Source organism: Manis javanica, chromosome 13 (genome assembly GCF_040802235.1).
Source record: "Manis javanica isolate MJ-LG chromosome 13, MJ_LKY, whole genome shotgun sequence".
NCBI classification, from domain to species: domain Eukaryota; kingdom Metazoa; phylum Chordata; class Mammalia; order Pholidota; family Manidae; genus Manis; species Manis javanica.
This window is the reverse complement of record NC_133168.1, coordinates 20,032,239-20,050,360: the sequence shown is the minus strand read 5'-3', so window position 1 is coordinate 20,050,360 and position 18,122 is coordinate 20,032,239. Positions and strand designations below refer to the sequence as shown.

Here is an 18,122-nt window from a genome sequence, read left to right as displayed (position 1 = left end):
CTTCCTGCTTAAAATTCTGTAACACATCCCACCCACCTGTAGAACCACATGCCTGCCCCTTAGGTTGGCACATGTAGTACCCCACACTGTTTGCCAGCACCCAGGCTCCTTTACTGGCATTCTGGTTGCCAGGGGAGGAAATATGTTCCAAATGAAAGTTTATAGTTTTGGAGCCAGAAACACCTGGGTTAAGATCCTGCCTTCACTCATGCCCTCTGGCTCTGTGAACTTATGTAGATCATTTCACATTTCTGAGCCTACCTTTCTTCCTCTGTAACAGGGGAATGGAAACTCTTAACTCACACAGCTGTAGTGAGCATAGATGGAATTGGATGTGTGTGGTGCCCACCAGAGGTCTGCTTGAGCAACCAAAGGTACGGGTGTGTGACACTAACACAGGTCGCATGTCTCGCCAGCTTGCCAGTCAGACAGCTCGGGAATTCCTCTTGGTAGGAGTCCTGTCGCACTTCGAGCCATGACAGCTCACATGTTCGTCTGCGGACTCTTGTCTCCCTGTGTGACACGGTTCCAGGTACACTGCTCCAGATCCGCATCAGGCTGGTGCAAGAGCTATGCTGAGAAGCAGTTCCGTGCCCTGACCAGCCAGTATCCTTGTGGTGATTCTTTGGCATAGTTCCTAGGGTTCTCCACACAGGCCTGCATGCAGGGAAGTCCCAAACATGGATCCTTATCAAGTATTTACAGCTTATTCATACTTCTTCCCGGTCCAGATGCAATTTACCTGTCAGGATCATTTTTACCATAAGCACTGTTGCCTAGCAATATAATTGACACCTGCCATCTACCTGGTTTCCAGGGTAACAGAGCTAGGTGGTTAAACCAAAGGTCACATTCTAAAGCAGCAGTGGAAAAGGCTTGCTAACTCTTTCATGTCAGTATGCAACAGACCCGACTAGGGGCCTTGTGTGTTACAGTTGTCAGAACATGCTTGTTCAGTCCTTTAACAAATATTTAAGAGCTTACATTATGAGTCCAGCTCTGTGCCAGACACAAGGAGTACAGTGGCAGCTTAGACAGATATGGTGCCCACTTCATATGGTTTCCTCCACCCAGGAGCCCTTTAGTTCGTTTCATTGCCTAGAGAGCTCCTCCAGAGGTCAGCTGAGATGTTACTGCCTCTCTGAAGTCCGTGAACACTTTACCCCCTTAACAATGTTTATACTTCTGTGAATTCATGGATCGGTATTGCTTATCCATGAATTCCTTTAAGTACTATTCAGAGTTTATGTGGGAATGTATGTTTGAAAAAAACGGTTAAAGCTTTCATCAAATTTTCAAAGGGGTTTGCGCTGCCCACCCTGCTCTCTGAGAATTTATAACCACTACTCTGTTATGAGCATTTGTAATACGGTTCTTTTTATTTGTAGGTCTGTGTCTCCTACTGGAATGTGAGTATTTGAGAGAAGGAACTATATTAATATTTTGTGCCAGTGCAATGCCTGATTCATAGCAGACTTTTAGAAAATGTATATTAAAAGAATCAGTTCTTAATATCCCTAACAGGCTCAGCACCTCAAATGATGCTAATCATGCAGCATTTCTTTATTAGAAAGGGAAAGTCCTATCTTGTATTAAACTAAAGTCATTCTTGCTCCTAGCTTTAACCCCTGGAGTTATAAACTACTCTCTTCCATATTGTATTTGCCCTTTATGAAACTCAAAGTTGAGTTAGGGAATAAAAGAAAACAGGATATCATGGGGGGAATCATTAACAAGTGATATATTTGCATCTTAAATATTTTAATTTAAAGCATGAAGATGTACATTATGTTACTGGTATTTGAGTATGAAACCAACATCTTTTTTTTTAATTAAGGTATCATTGATACTGCAATCTTATGAAGGTTTCACATGAGCAATATTGTGGTTTCAATATTCGTCCATAATGTCAACTCCCCCACAGATCCCATTGCAGTCACTGTCCATCAACATAGTAAGATGCTGTAGAGTCACTATTTGTCTTCGCCGTGCTATATGGCCTTCCCTATGACCTAGGTATATTGTGTGTGCCGATGATAATGCCTTTTAATCCTCCTCTTCTTCCCTCCCCACCTACCCTTTCAGCCCGCTTCCCTTTGTTAACTGCTAGTCCATTCTTGGAGTCTGTGAAGTCAGCTACTGTTTTGTTCCTTCAGTTTTGCTTTGTTGTTATATTCCACAAATGAATGAAATCATTTGGTACATTTTTTTTCCTCCTGGCTTATTTCATTGAGCATAATACCCTAAAGCTCCATCCATGTTCTTACATATGGTAGAATTTTTCTTTTTATGGCTGAATAATATTCCATTGTATGTATGTATCTCATCTTTATCCATTTATGTATTGATGAACACTTAGGTTGCTTCCATTTCTTGGCTATTGTAAATAGTGCTGTGATAACCATAGGGGTGCATATGTCTTTTGAATCTGAGAAGTTGTCTTCTTGGGTAATTCCTAGGAGTGGAATTCCCAGGTCAAATGGTATTTCTATTTTGAGTTTTTTGAGGAACCTCCATATTGCTTTCCACAATGGTTGAACTAATTTACATTCCCACCAGCAGTACAGGAGGGTTCCCCTTTTTCCACATCTTTGCCTGGATATGTTGTTCCTAGACTTCTGGATGTTGGCTATCCTAACTGGTGTGAGGTGATATCTCATTGTGGTTTTAATTTACATTTCAGTGATAATTAGCGATTTGAAGCATCTTTTCATGTGCCTTTTGGCCATTTGAACTTCTTCCTTGGAGAAGTGTCTCTTAAGATTCTCTGCTCATTTTTTAATCGGGTTATTTGGTTTTTGGGTGTTGAGGACTGTGAGCTCTTTATATACTTTGGATGTTAACCCGGTATTGGATAAGCTGTTTTCAAATATATTCTCCCATACTGTAGGAGGTCTTTTTGTTTTAATGATGGTGTACTTTGCTGTACGGAAGCTTTTAAGTTTATTGTAGTTCCATTTGTTCATTTTTGCTTTTGCTTCCCTTTCCTGAGGAGATGTGTTCAGGAAAAGGTTGCTCATGTTTATGTCTAAGAGATTTTTGCCTATGTTTTCATCTATGAGGTTTATGGTTTCAAGACTTTTCTTCAGGTCTTTGATAGATTTCAAGTTTACTTTTGTGTATGGAGGTAGCCAATAAATCAGTTTCATTCTCTTTCATGTATCTGTCCAGTTTTGCCACCACCAGCTGTTGAAGAGGCTGTCATTTCCCCATTGCATATCCATGGCTCCTTTATTGTATATTAGTTGGCTATATATGTGTGAGTTTGTATCTTGGGTATCTGTTCTCTTCCATTGATCTATGTGTCTTTTCTTGTGCCCGTACCAATTGTTTTGAATTCTGTGGCTTTGTAGTAGAGCTTAAAGTTAGGGAGCATCATCTCCCCAGCTTTGTTCTTCCCTCTGAGGATTGCTCTTTTGTCTTTCCATATGAATTTTAGAACTATTTGTTCTAGTTTGTTGCAGAATGCTGTTTGTATTTTGATAGTGCTTGCATTGAATCTATAGACGGCTTTAGGCAGTATGGCCATTTTGACAACACTAATTCCTCCTATTCATGAGCATGGGATGTATTTCTATTTATTAATGGTGTGTTGAATTTCTGTCATGAGTTTCTTAAAATCTTCAGGGTATAGGTCTTTCTCCTTGATTAGGTTTATTCCTGGGTATTTTATTCTTTTGGTTGCAATTGTAAATGGAATTGTTTTCCTGATTTCTCTTTTTGCTAATTCATTAATAGTATATAGGAATGCAACAGATTTCTGTGTATTAATTTTGTATCGTACAACTTTGCTTACTTATTAGTTTTAGTAGTTTTGGGGTAGATTCTTTAGTTTAGGGTTTTTTATGTATAATATCATGTCATCTGCAAACAGTGACAGTTTAAGTTCTTCCTTACCAATTTAGATGCCTTTTATTTCTTTGTGTCGTCTGATTGCCATGGCTAGGACCTCCAGTACTATGTTGAATAAAAGTTGGGAGAGTGGGCATCCTTGTCTCGTTCCTGATCCTGAAGGAAAAGCTTTCAACTTTTCACTGTTAAGTATGATGTTGGCCGTGGGTTTGTTGTAAATGGCCTCTATTGTGTTGAGGTACTTGCCCTGTATACCCATTTTGTTGAGAGTTTTTATCATGAATGAATGTTAAATATTGTCAAATGCTTTTCCAGCATCTATAGAGATCATCATGTGATTTTCGTCCTCCTTTAATTTGATGCGATGTATGATGTTGATGGATATTCGAATTTTTACCATCGTTGCCTCCCAGGAGTAAATCCCACTTGGTCAGGATGAATGATCTTTTTTATGTATTTTTTAGTTCAGTTTGCTAATATTTCGTTGAGTATTTTTTCATCTCTGTTCATCAGGGATATTGGTCTGTAATTTTCTTTTTTTTTTTTCTGGTGTCTTTGCCTGGTTTGGGTATTAGAGTGAAGTTTGGAATTATTCCCTCCTCTTCTACTTTTTGGAAAACTTTAAGGAGTCTTAGGTCTTCTCTGAATGTTTGATAAAATACAGCAGTAAAGCCATCTGGTCCATGAGTTTTGTTCTTAGGTAGTTTTTTGATTACCATTTCAATTTCATTGCTGGTAATTTATCTGTTGAGATTCTCCTGTTTCTTCCTGGGTCAGCCTTAGAAGGTTGTATTTTTCTAGAAAGTTGTCCATTTCTTGTAGGTTATCCAGCTTGTTAGCATATAATTTTTCATAGTATTGTCTAATAATTCTTTGTGTTTCTGTGGTGTCCACAGTGATTTTTCCTTTCTCATTTCTGATTCTGTTTATGTGTGTAGACTCTTTTTTTCTTGATAAGTCCACCTAGGGTTTTATCTATTTTGTTTATTTTCTTGAAGAACTAGCTCTTGGTTTCATTGATTTTTTTTTTCTATTGTTTTATTCTTCTCAATTTTATTTATTTCTGCTCTGATGTTTATTATGTCCCTTCATCTACTTTGGGCCTCATTCGTTCTTTTCCTAGTTTCATTAACTGTGAGTTTAGACTGTTCTTTTGGGATTTTTTTTTTCTTTCTTGAGGTAAGCCTGTATTTGCAATATACTTTCCTTTTTGAAGTGCTTTCACTGCATCCCACAGGTTTGGGGCTGTGGAGTTGTTTTTATTTGTCCCCATATATTGCTTGACCTTGTTTTAATTTGGTCTCTGATCCACTGATTGTTTAGGAGCATGTTGTTAAGGCTCCCTGTGTTTGTGCTGTTTTTTCTTTTCTTTGTAGAATTCATTTTTAGTTTGATACCTTTGTGGTCTAAGAAGCTGGTTGGCACAATTTCAGTGTTTCTGAATTTACTGAGACTCATTTTGTGGACTAGTATCTGATGTATTCTGGAGAACATTTAATGTACACTTGAGAATAATTTGTGTTCCGCAGCTTTTCGGTGGAGTGTTCCGTAGCTGTCTGTTAACAGCAATGAACAACACAGTAGAACCGATGGATCTGTCTCCTTACTTATTTTCTGTCCAGTTGATCTGTCTTTTGGCGTGAGTGGTGTGTTGAACTCTCCTAGAATGAATGTGTTGCGTTCTGTTTCCCCCTTGAATTCTGTTAGTATGTGTTGTACGTATTTGGGTGCACCTATATTGGGTGAATAGATACTTATAATGGTTGTATCCTCTTGTTGGACTGACCCCTTTATCATTATGTGTTGTCGTTCTTTGTCTCTTGCAGCTTTCTTTGTTTTGAAATCAATTTTGTCAGATACAAGTACTGCAACTCCTGTTTTTTTCCCTCCGTTATTTGCATGAAATACGTGTTCCATCCCTTCACTTTTAGTTTGTGTCTATCTTTGGGGTTGAAGTGAGTCTCTTGTAGGCAGCATATAGAAGGGTCTTGTTTTTTTTATCCATTCTGTATGTCTTTTGGTTGGTGCATTCGGTCCATTTACATCTAGGGTGATTATTGATAGGTATGTACTTAGTGCCATAGCAGGCTTTAGATTCGTGGTTACCAAAGGTTCAAGGTCGGCTTCTTTACTGTCTAACAGTCTGACTTAACTCGTTTATTATGCTATTACAAACAGAATCTAAAGGTCATTTTTTTTTGGTCCCTTCTTTTTCTTCCTCTCCCACTCTTTATATGTTAGATATCATTCTATACTCTTTGTGTATCCATTGAGTGAGTTTTTCGGTAGCTGATTTAATTTTGTATTTGCTTAGTAATTAATTGGTCTACCTCTTTTACTGTGGTTTCAGTTTCCCTCGTGACAGCTACTTTGCCTTAGGAGCACTTCCATCTGCAGCAGTCTCTTTAAAATACTTTGTAGAGTTGGTTTCTAAGGGGTAAGTTCTCTCAACTTTTGCTTATTTGGAAATTGTTTAATCCCCGCTTCAAATTCAGTGATGATCTTGCATTTTAATTATTATATGTCTTGGTGTTGTCTTCCTAGGGTTCCTTGTGTTGGGAGATTTGTGCACTTTCATGACATGAGACACTATTTTCTTTCCCAGACTGGGGGATTTTTCAGCAATGATTTCCTCAAAGAGACTTTCTATCCCTTATTCTCTCTCTTCTTCTACTGGTAACCCTATACTGCGAATATTTTTCTGCTTGGGTTGGCCATACAGTTCTCTCAGTATTCTTTGATTCCTAGAAACCCTTTCCTCTCTGTGCCTCAGCTTCTTTGTGTTCCTTTTCTCTAATTTCTATTTCATTTACCATCTCCTCTACCTTACCTAATCTGCTTTGAAATCCCTCCATTGTATGTTTCATTTCATGTACTGTATATTTCAAAGTTTCTATCTCTTTCCTGATGTCCTCCGTGAGATCGTGAATATATTTTTTGTATCTCCATGAGCATGTTTTTGATTTTTATTTTGAAATCTTTATCAAAAGATTGGAGATTCAGTTTCATTTAGCCCTCTTTCTGGCTTCTTCTGATTCTTTCTTTGTACAAAATTTTTTTGCCATTTCATTTTTCTAGTGCCCAGAAGCTCTACTCTCTGGAGCTGCCCTGCACCTACAGTGAGGGTGGGGGTCGCAGGCAAGTGGTACCGGTGCCTGCCGGGAGGAAAGAGCTCTTTCCTGCTTCCTGGCTGCTGTGCCTGCCTCCACTACCAGGGCCACTGGGCCAAGCGTGCTGGTAGGAGCTTCTGTGTTACGCACCTGTATCTGCTATAGGTGGGGCCACCCTCTGGGCGGCCTGGCGTGTTAGATGGGGTAGCAGCTGTGCGAATCGGTGTCTGCCTGGAGGAAGGAGCGGCTGGCTGCATACCGCAGTTCGGGGGCCTTGGGACTGCATTGCCAGCCAGGGGGATGGAGCATCTGAAGCTCCTGAAAGTTTCCAACCTGCTGCGCGGAGTGTGCCGGGATGATTTTGTCCACCTGTCCTTTTCAGCAAGTTCTGTGTATCCTTTGCCCCTTTAGCGCCCCTCTCACTGTTGGGAAGTCATTCAAAATTCCCGCTCTTCTTTTGTCCTGGAGCTGCCGTTTGTGCACACCTACCTATTCTTCACAAGTGGCTGGAATCTCAGTCTCTCTGAGAACTCTGCCTGTATTTGCTTTCCAACCACCCTAATCTCCAGAGCACCATGTAGCGGGTTCATGCTCCCAGAGCAGGTCTCCAGGGCTGGGTGTTTAGCAGTCATGGGCTTCTACTCCCTCCCTGCTCCATTTTCTTCCTCCTGCCTGTGAGCTGGGATGGGGAAAGGGCTTGGGTCCCTCTGGATCATGGCTTTGGTACTTTACCCTTTTCTGTGAGATTTTCTCTTTTCCCCAGATGTAAGCAGTCTGTTCTGCCATCTTTGTGTCACTCTGTCAGGATTAGTTGTTTTTGCTGTATTTTCGTCTTAAATCGCTTTTTGAGAGTAGGTTACTGCCTCATTTTTCTCACTGCCATCTTTAAACCTTTTCAAAGCCAATATCTTTTTTTTTTAATTTTTTTATTTTGATATCATTAATCTACAATTACATGAGGAACATTATGTTTACTAGACACTCCCTATCACCAAGTTCCCCCCACATACCCCATTACAGGTGTAGTAAGATGTTGTAGAATGACTACTTGTCTTCTCTGTGTTGCACAGCACTCCCCATGCCCCGCCACCCCACGCATCATACATGCTAAACATAATGCCCCCTTTCTTCCCCCGCCCTTATCCCTTCTTTCCCACCCATCCTCCCCTGTCCCTTTCCCTTTGGTAACTGTTAGTCCATTCTTGGGTTCTGTGAGTCTGCTGCTGTTGCGCTCCTTCAGCTTTTTCTTTGTTCTTACACTCCACATATGAGTGAAATCACTTGGGACTTGTCTTTCTCCGCTTAGGGTATTTCACTGAGCAAAATACCATCTAGGTCCGTCCATGTTGTTGCAAATGGTAGGATTTGTTTTCTTCTTATGGCTGAATAATATTCCACTGTATATAATATGTACCAACGGGGCTGCTGCATTCTTAGGGTGAATTCCTGGAAGTGGAATTCCCGGGTCAAGTGGTATTTCTATTTTAAGCTTTTTGAGGAACCTCCATACTGCTCTCCACAGTGGTTGAACTGAGATTTACATTCCCACCAGCAGTGTCGGAGGGTTCCCCTTTCTCCGCATCCTCACCAACGTCTGTTGTGTCTCTTCCCGATGGTGGCCGTCCTGACTGGTGTGAGGTGATATCTCATGGTGGTTTTAATTTGCATGTCTCTGATGATTAGCGATGTGGAGCATCTTTTCATGTGCCTGTTGGCCACCTGAATTTCTTCTTTGGAGAAGTGTCTGTTCAGATCCTCTGCCCATTTTTTAATTGGATTATTTGCTTTTTGTGTGTGGAGATGCGTGGGCACTTAATACGTATTTTAGATGTCAACCCCTTATCGGATATGCCATCTATGAATCTGTCCTCCCATACTGTCGGATGTCTTTGTTCTACTGATGGTGGTTAAACAGAATGTTATACCCCCTGCCATTTCATTCCAATTCTGAGTCAATTTTTTTTTTTTTTTTCCTCAGAATACCCAACCCACCAAGAAAACTGAAACGAAGAGGAGAAGATGTGATACAGGAACATCGAGCCTAAACTGAGAGGTGAGATGGTGGAGACTGGTAGTATCTTTCCATGTGCTGCTTTCAAGGTTCACAGGGAAAAAAGGTTGCCACGGAGTTAAGGCCTGGGATGTGGACATCACCTGGTTATCGGTGGAGCCACCTAGCCACTAGCCATTAATGGGCAGGCTGGCATGCCTCACTGTTATTTCCTGCGGAGTTACACGTGTGGCGTCCCCCCATTGCAGTTCGGTCAGACCCCGTGTGGGGCTGCCCTGGCACTGGCTGGGTTGGATCTGAGAGCTCTGCCCGTTCCTGCTGGGCTGTCCCAGCGTCCCTCTCAGATCAAGGCCTCCAAAATGCTCCTGGTAGAGAGACAGAGAGAGAGAGAGAGAGAGGGACAGAGACAGACAGAGAGAGAGAATCATGCCCAAGAGGCAGGGGCAACTTTTTGCTGGAGCTCCGTGAGCATGTTTCTGATTTTTATGTTGAGATCCCTTTCACAAAGATTGATTGAGTCCAGTTAACCAGGTTCCTTTGACTTTGACGTTTCGTATTTGTAGGTGGCGCCCTGTAGCACCCAGAAGCTTTCCTCTCTGGAGCTGCTCAGCCCTTGGGGTGATGGCAGGCAGGGGTCACGGGAGCGGCGATGGTGCCCGCGGGAGGAAAGAGGTCTTTCCTGCTTCCCGGCCGCAGTGCCCGTCTCTACTGCCAGGGACAGTTTGTGGGGCACGCAGGGAGAAGCCTCTGTGCTTTGCACCCATAGCTGCCGTAGGTGGGGCTGTCCTGTCGCTGGCCTGGCGCGATGGTGGGGGCAGCCGGTTTGCGAGCCGGTGCTGGCGGTGGGGGAAGGTGCAGCAGGCCGTGTTGTGTATCAGTCACATCACGGTGGTGGGCCTTGGAGCTGCGTAGGCAGCCAGGGGGGTGGAGCGCCCAGAGCTCCTAAAAGTTCCCCCACCTGCTGGGCAGACTACACCCGGACAGTTTTGCGCACCTGTGCTTTCTCCTGAGCGGCAAGCTCTCTGCGCAATCCTTGCCCCTTTAGCAGCTCTCCCGCCGTTAGGAGGTCTCTCAGACTGCCCGCCTCTCTTTCATCCCACAGCAGCCGGATGTGGATCCCTGTGTTCCGCAAGTGGCAGGAATCTCAAGTCTCTCCACGTACTCCGCCTTTCTTTGCTTTCCAACCACACCGATCCTCCAGAGCATCATGTAAGGTAGGTTCGTGCTCCCAAAGCAGATCTCCAGGGCTGGGTGTTCAGCAGTCCTAGGCCTCCACCCGCCTCCCCGTTTCCATTTCTCTTCCTCCCTCCGGTGAGCTCGGGTGCGGGAAGGGCCTGCCGGGTCCCTCTGGATCACGGCTTTGGTACGTCACCCTTCACCTTGAGGTGACAGCTTGCCGCGGCAGCCTTCTCTCCTGCTTCTCTTCCGGGATCTGGTGTAGTTGTTAATATTTCCACATTGTATGTATGTATGTGGTCTTCGGAGGAGGTTTCTGCCTCCCCTCTCACGCTGCCGTCTTTAATCCCACCAAGCCATCTTTAATTTTTTTTTTCTTTTTCAGTTTCACTTGTGTAGGCTATCTTTTCCCACCCCTTCAACTTGTAGTTTGTCTGTGTGCTTGGATCTGGATCTTCAGTGAGCCTCCTGTAAGGGAGCACGTAGGCGGTCGTGAGTTTTCATCCATTCAGTCAACCCTGTGTCTTTTGTTTGGAGCATTTAAAGTCTTTCCCTTTACTGTGATAATTGATAGCGGTGTCCTTATTGCACTTCTTCAACTTGATCTCTCTCTTCTTTTTGCTCATAGTTCTTCTCTGTGCTTTTTCATCCTTGCTCTCCTGGTTATGAGCGATAGCATTGTTTAGTATAATGCTTTCCTGTCTGTCTGTCTGTCTGTCTGTCTGTCTATCTATCTATCTATCTATCTAACTTATCTGTCTGATCTCTCCACTCTCATCTATCTACTGTCATCTATGTGTCTATCTATCCAAACTAATCTATCACCTATCTGTTATCTGTCATCTATATGTATCTATATCAATGTGTCTATCTAATCTGTATGTATCTATATCGTCTATCTAGTCTATCATCTTATCAATCTACCTGTCATCTATCTATGTGTATCTATAGGTGTCTGTCTAATCTGTCCACCTGATCTATCATGTATCATCTATCTAATCTGTCTGTCTGCCTATTCTATCTAATCTCTCTATATGTATCTATATGATCTATGTAATCTATCTTATCTATCAGTCTATCAATCTAATCTAATCTATCCATCTATCTAATGTATCTGCCTATGTATCTATCTACCTATCTATCTATCTATCTGTCTATCTATTTTGTCCATTTTTGTGAACGTACCGTCACTAGGCGCACAGTCATTCCTCTGTCTCCTTCTCATTCTTGATTCCTTGTGTTTGTTTCTGTGAGTTAGCTGTGTCTTTGGGTCTTGAGAGGAGTGGCCATGGGTTGGAACACCTGGGTAGGTGGCCCGAGTCCTCTGGGTGTAGGTGGCCGGCTGGACTCTGACCAGTGCGGGCTGGGGCCCTCCGGGTGCTCTGCCCTGGGGCTGGCCCTGCCGGGGGCGGCTGCATGAGCTGCGGGGCAGATCTGAGGCCCCACACAGGGAGCACCCCGGCTGGCCTGCTGGGGCCGAGGCAGGTGCACGCCCAGTAGTAGGTCTTTGTGCCTGCGCGCCGATGTCACCTTGGTGGCCCTGCTTGGCTGCCTGCCCATCTCCGGAGAGCATGTGTAGTCACAGGTTCAGTGAGCCGCCTTTTTGGGGACACGCGGGGCTGGTGTGGGCTAGTGGCCCGTGGGCTTGCTGAGGTGGCAGGCCAGCTAGCTCGTGGGGAAACTGCTCCCCTCTGTTGTCAAGGTGGAGGTGGAATTTCAGTGCATTTAGGCATTTAGATGTGAGTGAGGTCTATCTGAAATGGAATAGTAGCATTTAGAGCTATGTTTTCTGTTCGTATGGGAAGGGTGCTGAGCATAAAGAGTTGGGTGGCGGTGGCAGGAATTGTAGGAATGTTTATGTCCTTGCATTTATTTGTTTTCCGTTAAGGGAAGTGATTCTGAAGTAACTTTTTGCTCCTGTATGAAGGTGGTGCGTAAGGTCACCCCACGTCAGTCATGGTGAGATGAAGTGAGGTAGTAGAATTAAAGCCTGTACCCCTTGGCCTTATACGTAGGAGACGCACCGTGGGTGCTCTTTGCTGCTCGCCTGTCCTGGCTTATTGCCTTAACTAACGTGATGGTTCAGAGTGGTCCCAGCGACATTTCCAGCAAAGTCTTTCTACAATTGCATAGAAACCCTTGGGATATCTATATCCCCAGAGGCTAGTGGAAAAGCTTACTCCTTCTGGTCACTGCAAGTTTTTCGCTCTATCGTGCATTTCTTTGTTACTTTTAGACCGACAGGGGCAGCGGTACACACACACACACACACACACACACACACACACACATAGAATTAAACATGTTTAAAAACCAAAATGAAAAGAGTGGTTTTCTGTGTCACAGCAGGGATTCCCTAGCCTGCGGCGAGCTCAGAGCAGTGTCAGAGAAGAGGGAAGGGACCTCGTTAGCCAACCCGGTCTCCCTCCTCTGGACTTGCCTCCCCCTGGGCTGTTTTCCCTTAAACGCGCAGCACGCCGACCTCGCGTTGAGCACGCACAGTTATAAAACGCGGCTACTTCCACATCCCAGTCACTGGGGCATGGGGCATGTTACATTGTTAGGTGTGGCTCAAAACATTATCACTCGTGTATGTGAGTTCTTCCTCTAGCAGAGTGAAAGAGTAAAGACAGCCAGAGGCATATTAGTAAGAACAGGGAAAGACTTTCTTTAATGGATAACAGGGAGGATAGGAAGCCCTGACAAAAGGACATAGGCCTTGTACGGGGCTGGGGGAGACCGGTAGACGGCCGCAAGGGTGGCGGCATGTGCAGCGCGTCACCGTCGTCGGGGGTAGGGCTGAGTCCGGCGGTTGTGCCACGTGTGGCATCGAGCCCGTGGGGACGGGAAGACGTCCCGCAAGGGCGCCGTGGTGTCCATAGGCTCACCGTCCAGGTCAGAGTCTGGTCCCAGGCCGGCGGCCCACGGGGGCGGCGTTGTATCCATAGGCTCGCCCTCCGGATCCGGGTCTGAGACCAGGGCAGCGGCCCACGGGGGCGGCGTGGTGTCCATAGGCTCGCCCTCCGTGTCAGAGTCTAGCCGCGGGATGGCAGCCCACGGGGGCGGCGTGGTGTCCATAGGCTCGCCGTCCGTGTCAGAGTCCGGCAGGGGAACCACGGCCCACGGGGGCGGCGTGGTGTCCATAGGCTCGCCCTCCGTGTCAGAGTCCAGCTGCGGGATGGCAGCCCACAGGGGCGGCGTGGTGTCCATAGGCTCGCCCTCCGTGTCAGAGTCCGGCAGGGGAACCACGGCCCACGGGGGCGGCGTGGTGTCCATAGGCTCGCCCTCCGTGTCAGAGTCCGGCAGCGGAACCGCGGCCCACGGGGGCAGCGTGGTGTCCGTAGGCTCGCCCTCCGTGTCAGAGTCCGGCAGCGGAACCGCGGCCCACGGGGGCGGCGTGGTGTCCGTAGGCTCGCCCTCCGTGTCAGAGTCCGGCAGCGGAACCGCGGCCCACGGGGGCGGCGTGGTGTCCGTAGGCTCGCCCTCCGTGTCAGAGTCCGGCAGCGGAACCGCGGCCCACGGGGGCGGCGTGGTGTCCGTAGGCTCGCCCTCCGTGTCAGAGTCCGGCAGCGGAACCGCGGCCCACGGGGGCGGCGTGGTGTCCGTAGGCTCGCCCTCCGTGTCAGAGTCCGGCAGCGGAACCGCGGCCCACGGGGGTGGCGTGGTGTCCGTAGGCTCGCCCTCCGTGTCAGAGTCCGGCAGCCGAACCGCGGCCCACGGGGGCGGCGTGGTGTCCGTAGGCTCGCCCTCCGTGTCAGAGTCCGGCAGCGGAACCGCGGCCCACGGGGGCGGCGTGGTGTCCGTAGGCTCGCCCTCCGTGTCAGAGTCCGGCAGCGGAACCGCGGCCCACGGGGGCGGCGTGGTGTCCGTAGGCTCGCCCTCCGTGTCAGAGTCCGGCAGCGGAACCGCGGCCCACGGGGGCGGCGTGGTGTCCGTAGGCTCGCCCTCCGTGTCAGAGTCCGGCAGCGGAACCGCGGCCCACGGGGGCGGCGTGGTGTCCGTAGGCTCGCCCTCCGTGTCAGAGTCCGGCAGCGGAACCGCGGCCCACGGGGGCGGCGTGGTGTCCGTAGGCTCGCCCTCCGTGTCAGAGTCCGGCAGCGGATCCGCGGCCCACGGGGGCGGCGTGGTGTCCGTAGGCTCGCCCTCCGTGTCAGAGTCCGGCAGCGGAACCGCGGCCCACGGGGGCGGCGTGGTGTCCGTAGGCTCGCCCTCCGTGTCAGAGTCCGGCAGCGGAACCGCGGCCCACGGGGGCGGCGTGGTGTCCGTAGGCTCGCCCTCCGTGTCAGAGTCCGGCAGCGGAACCGCGGCCCACGGGGGCGGCGTGGTGTCCGTAGGCTCGCCCTCCGTTTCAGAGTCCGGCAGCGGAACCGCGGCCCACGGGGGCGGCGTGGTGTCCGTAGGCTCGCCCTCCGTGTCAGTGTCCGGCAGCGGAACCGCGGCCCACGGGGTCGGCGTGGTGTCCGTAGGCTCGCCCTCCGTGTCAGAGTCCGGCAGCGGATCCGCGGCCCACGGGGGCGGCGTGGTGTCCGTAGGCTCGCCCTCCGTGTCAGTGTCCGGCAGCGGAACCGCGGCCCACGGGGGCGGCGTGGTGTCCGTAGGCTCGCCCTCCGTGTCAGAGTCCGGCAGCGGAACCGCGGCCCACGGGGGCGGCGTGGTGTCCGTAGGCTCGCCCTCCGTGTCAGAGTCAGGCAGCGGAACCGCGGCCCACGGGGGCGGCGTGGTGTCTGTAGGCTCGCCCTCCGTGTCAGAGTCCGGCAGCGGAACCGCGGCCCACGGGGGCGGCGTGGTGTCCGTAGGCTCGCCCTCCGTGTCAGGGTCCGGCAGCGGAACCGCGGCCCACGGGGGCGGCGTGGTGTCCGTAGGCTCGCCCTCCGTGTCAGGGTCCGGCAGCGGAACCGCGGCCCACGGGGGCGGCGTGGTGTCCGTAGGCTCGCCCTCCGTGTCAGGGTCCGGCAGCGGAACCGCGGCCCACGGGGGCGGCGTGGTGTCCGTAGGCTCGCCCTCCGTGTCAGGGTCCGGCAGCGGAACCGCGGCCCACGGGGGCGGCGTGGTGTCCGTAGGCTCGCCCTCCGTGTCAGGGTCCGGCAGCGGAACCGCGGCCCACGGGGGCGGCGTGGTGTCCGTAGGCTCGCCCTCCGTGTCAGGGTCCGGCAGCGGAACCGCGGCCCACGGGGGCGGCGTGGTGTCCGTAGGCTCGCCCTCCGTGTCAGCGTCCGGCAGCGGAACCGCGGCCCACGGGGGCGGCGTGGTGTCCGTAGGCTCGCCCTCCGTGTCAGGGTCCAGCCCTGGGACAGCGGCCCACGGGGGCGGCGTGGTGTCCATAGGCTCGCCCTCCGTGTCAGAGTCCCGCCCCAGGTCTACTGCCCACGGGGGCGGCGTGGTGTCCTTAGGCTCGCCCTCCGTGTCAGAGTCCGGCAGTGGAACCGCGGCCCCCGGGGGCGGCGTGGTGTTCATAGGCTCGCCCCCCGCGTCAGAGTCCCGCCCCAGCGGCATCTTTTCCATAGGTCCTTCGTTTGAGGCAGGCATGAGAATAGGGTACGAAGCTAGGGAGAGCTTCCAACTCGTTCTCATGCCGGGCGCACCCTGAGCTGCCCAGCTAGTGCAGCCTCTGATAGGTCAGCCAGGGGACGCATCACAGAGCAGCCGCCCGGGCAACCGTGATGTCATCCAGGGGGGGATGCGTCACGGAGCCGCCACTGCCGTGAGCACACCAGCACCACCCAGAGGAAACCGTGGCCCAGTGTCACAGGGAGTGGCCCCAACGCCATCCCCAGTAGAGTCCCTAGCCCCCGGGACTGCCCGCCGAGGGCTGTGCAGGTGTTTGGGCCAGCGAGACCTCCATGCAGACTGTTCAGGGCCGCAGTGCCCTCGTCTGTCAGAGCTAGGCCCGCCCGGGTGTCAGCTCTGCACGCGCTCAGCACCCGGGGTGCGGCGGCCAATGCTGCGCCCCCGCGGTCCCTGAGGCCTGGGCGCCGCCCGCCTTCGCCCCGGGCCTTCCCATCTTCTCTGGGAGGCCTGGAGCCAGACATGCTTTCTCCGCGATGGCCAGCCAGGCGAGTGACAGATTCCGAGGAGGGGACCGTCTGCGTGACTTCCCTTTCTAGCTAGTAGGCAGGTTCTTTCTTCGCTTCCCAGGAAGCGTAGGTCAGGGACCACGAGGTTTCAGCATAGCTACATGCCACGTTCTGACTGAGCCTGGCAGCCCAGATTTTCTCTTTGGTCTCATGTTGGGGCCTGTGTCTGGTATACGAGTCACACAACACAGTAAACTGGGAAACACTTTTTATTTTCTTACTTTTATTTTTTTATGTTTATTCATTTTGTTACCATTAATCTACAGTTATATGAAGAACATTGTTTTCTAGACTCCCCCCTTCACCACGTCCCCCCCACCAACCCCGTGACAGTCACTGTCCATCGGTGTAGTAAGATGCTGTAGAATCACTACTTGTCTTCTCTGTGTTGCACAGTCCTCCCTATGCGCATCCCCCCCCCGCCCCACATTATACATGCTAATAATCGTAAGGCCCCGTTTCTTTTTCCCCACCCTTTTCCCTCCCTTCCCACCCATCCTCCCCAGTCCCTTTCCCTTTGGTAACTGTTAGTCCATTCTTGGGTTCTGTGATTCTGCTGCTATTTTCTTCCTTCAGTTTCTCTTTGTTCTTATACTCCACATATGAGTGAAGTCACTTGGCACTTGTCTTTCTCCGCCTGGCTTATTTCACTGAGCATAGTAATAATACCGTCTAGCTCCATCCGTGTTGTTGCCAACGGTAGGATTTGTTTTCTTCCTAAGGCTGAATGATATTCCATTGTTTATAAATGTACCATGTCTTCTTTATCCATTCATCTGCTGATGCACACTTAGGTTGCTTCCATTTCTTGGCTATTGTAAATAGCGCTGCGACAAACACAGGGGTGCATCTGTCTTTTTCAAACTGGGCTCCTGCATTCTTAGGGTAAATTGCTGGGAGTGGAATTCCTGGGTCAAATGGCATTTCTCTTTTGAGCTTTTTGGGGAACCTCCATACTGCATTCCACAATGGTTGAACTGAGATTTACATTCCCACCAGCAGTGTCGGAGGGTTCCCCTTTCTCCACATCCTCGCTGTCTGTTGTGTGTCTTCCCGATGGTGGCCGTCCTGACTGGTGTGAGTTGATATCTCATGGTGGTTTTAATTTGCATGTCTCTGATGATTAGCGATGTGGAGCATCTTTTCATGTGCCTGTTGGCCACCTGAATTTCTTCTTTGGGGAAGTGTCTGTTCATATCCTCTGCCCATTTTTTGATCGGATTATTTGCTTTTCTCGTGTGTGGAGGTGCGTGAGCTCCTTATATATTTTGGATGTCGACCCTTTATCGGATCTGTCATTTATGAATATATTCTCGCATATACTGTAGGGTACCTTTTTGTTCTATTGATGGTGTCCTTTGCTGTACGGAAGCTTTTCGACTTGATGTAGTCCCACCAGTTCTTTTTTGCTTTTGTTTTCCTTGCCCGGGGAGGTATGTTCTTGAAGAGGTCGCTCATGCTTATGTCCAGGAGATTTGTGCCTATGTTTTTCTCTGAGAGTTGTATGGTTTCATTACTCACATTCAGGTCTTGGATCCATTTTGAATTTACTTTTCTGTGTGGGGTTAGACAGTGATCCAGTTTCATTCTCTTATGTGTAGCTGTCCAGTTTTGCCAGCACCATCTGTTGAAGAGAGTGTCATTTCCCCATTGTATGTCCCTGGCTGCCTTATCATATAGCAATTGACCACATATGTTTGGGTTAATGTCTGGAGTCTCTGTTCTGTTCCGCCGGTCTGTGGCTCTGTTCTAGTGCCAGTAGCAAACTGTCTTGATGACGGTGGCTTTGTAGTAGAGCTTGATGTTGGGGAGCGAGATCCCGCACCCACCCAGCACACACACAGACGCACTTTCTTCTTCCTTCTCAGGATTGCTTTGGCTATTCGGGATCTTTGGTGT

At 49.3% G+C, this 18,122-nt stretch overlaps 1 protein-coding gene across 17 annotated transcripts in view; it reads left to right on the top strand.

The window, feature by feature from the left end:
- LOC140845881 (T-box transcription factor TBX18-like) overlaps positions 1-18,122 on the top strand; it is a 125,235-nt gene that overhangs the window by 76,067 nt on the left and 31,046 nt on the right. For 7 of the 17 annotated variants that reach the window (XM_073221024.1, XM_073221026.1, XM_073221028.1 and 4 more), the window contains 3 exons: positions 8,941-9,015; positions 9,537-9,645; positions 10,076-10,187. The exons of 2 other annotated variants lie outside the window; for them this stretch is intronic. In XM_073221024.1, coding sequence (XP_073077125.1) covers positions 9,623-9,645; positions 10,076-10,187 — 135 coding nt within the window. In that variant the 5' untranslated portion in view covers positions 8,941-9,015; positions 9,537-9,622. Of the gene's footprint in view, positions 1-1,388; positions 1,410-2,042; positions 6,290-8,940; positions 9,016-9,536; positions 9,646-10,073; positions 10,188-18,122 lie in introns of those variants that run through there. 8 more of the 17 variants (XM_073221034.1, XM_073221035.1, XM_073221031.1 and 5 more) reach the window with 5 other exon arrangements.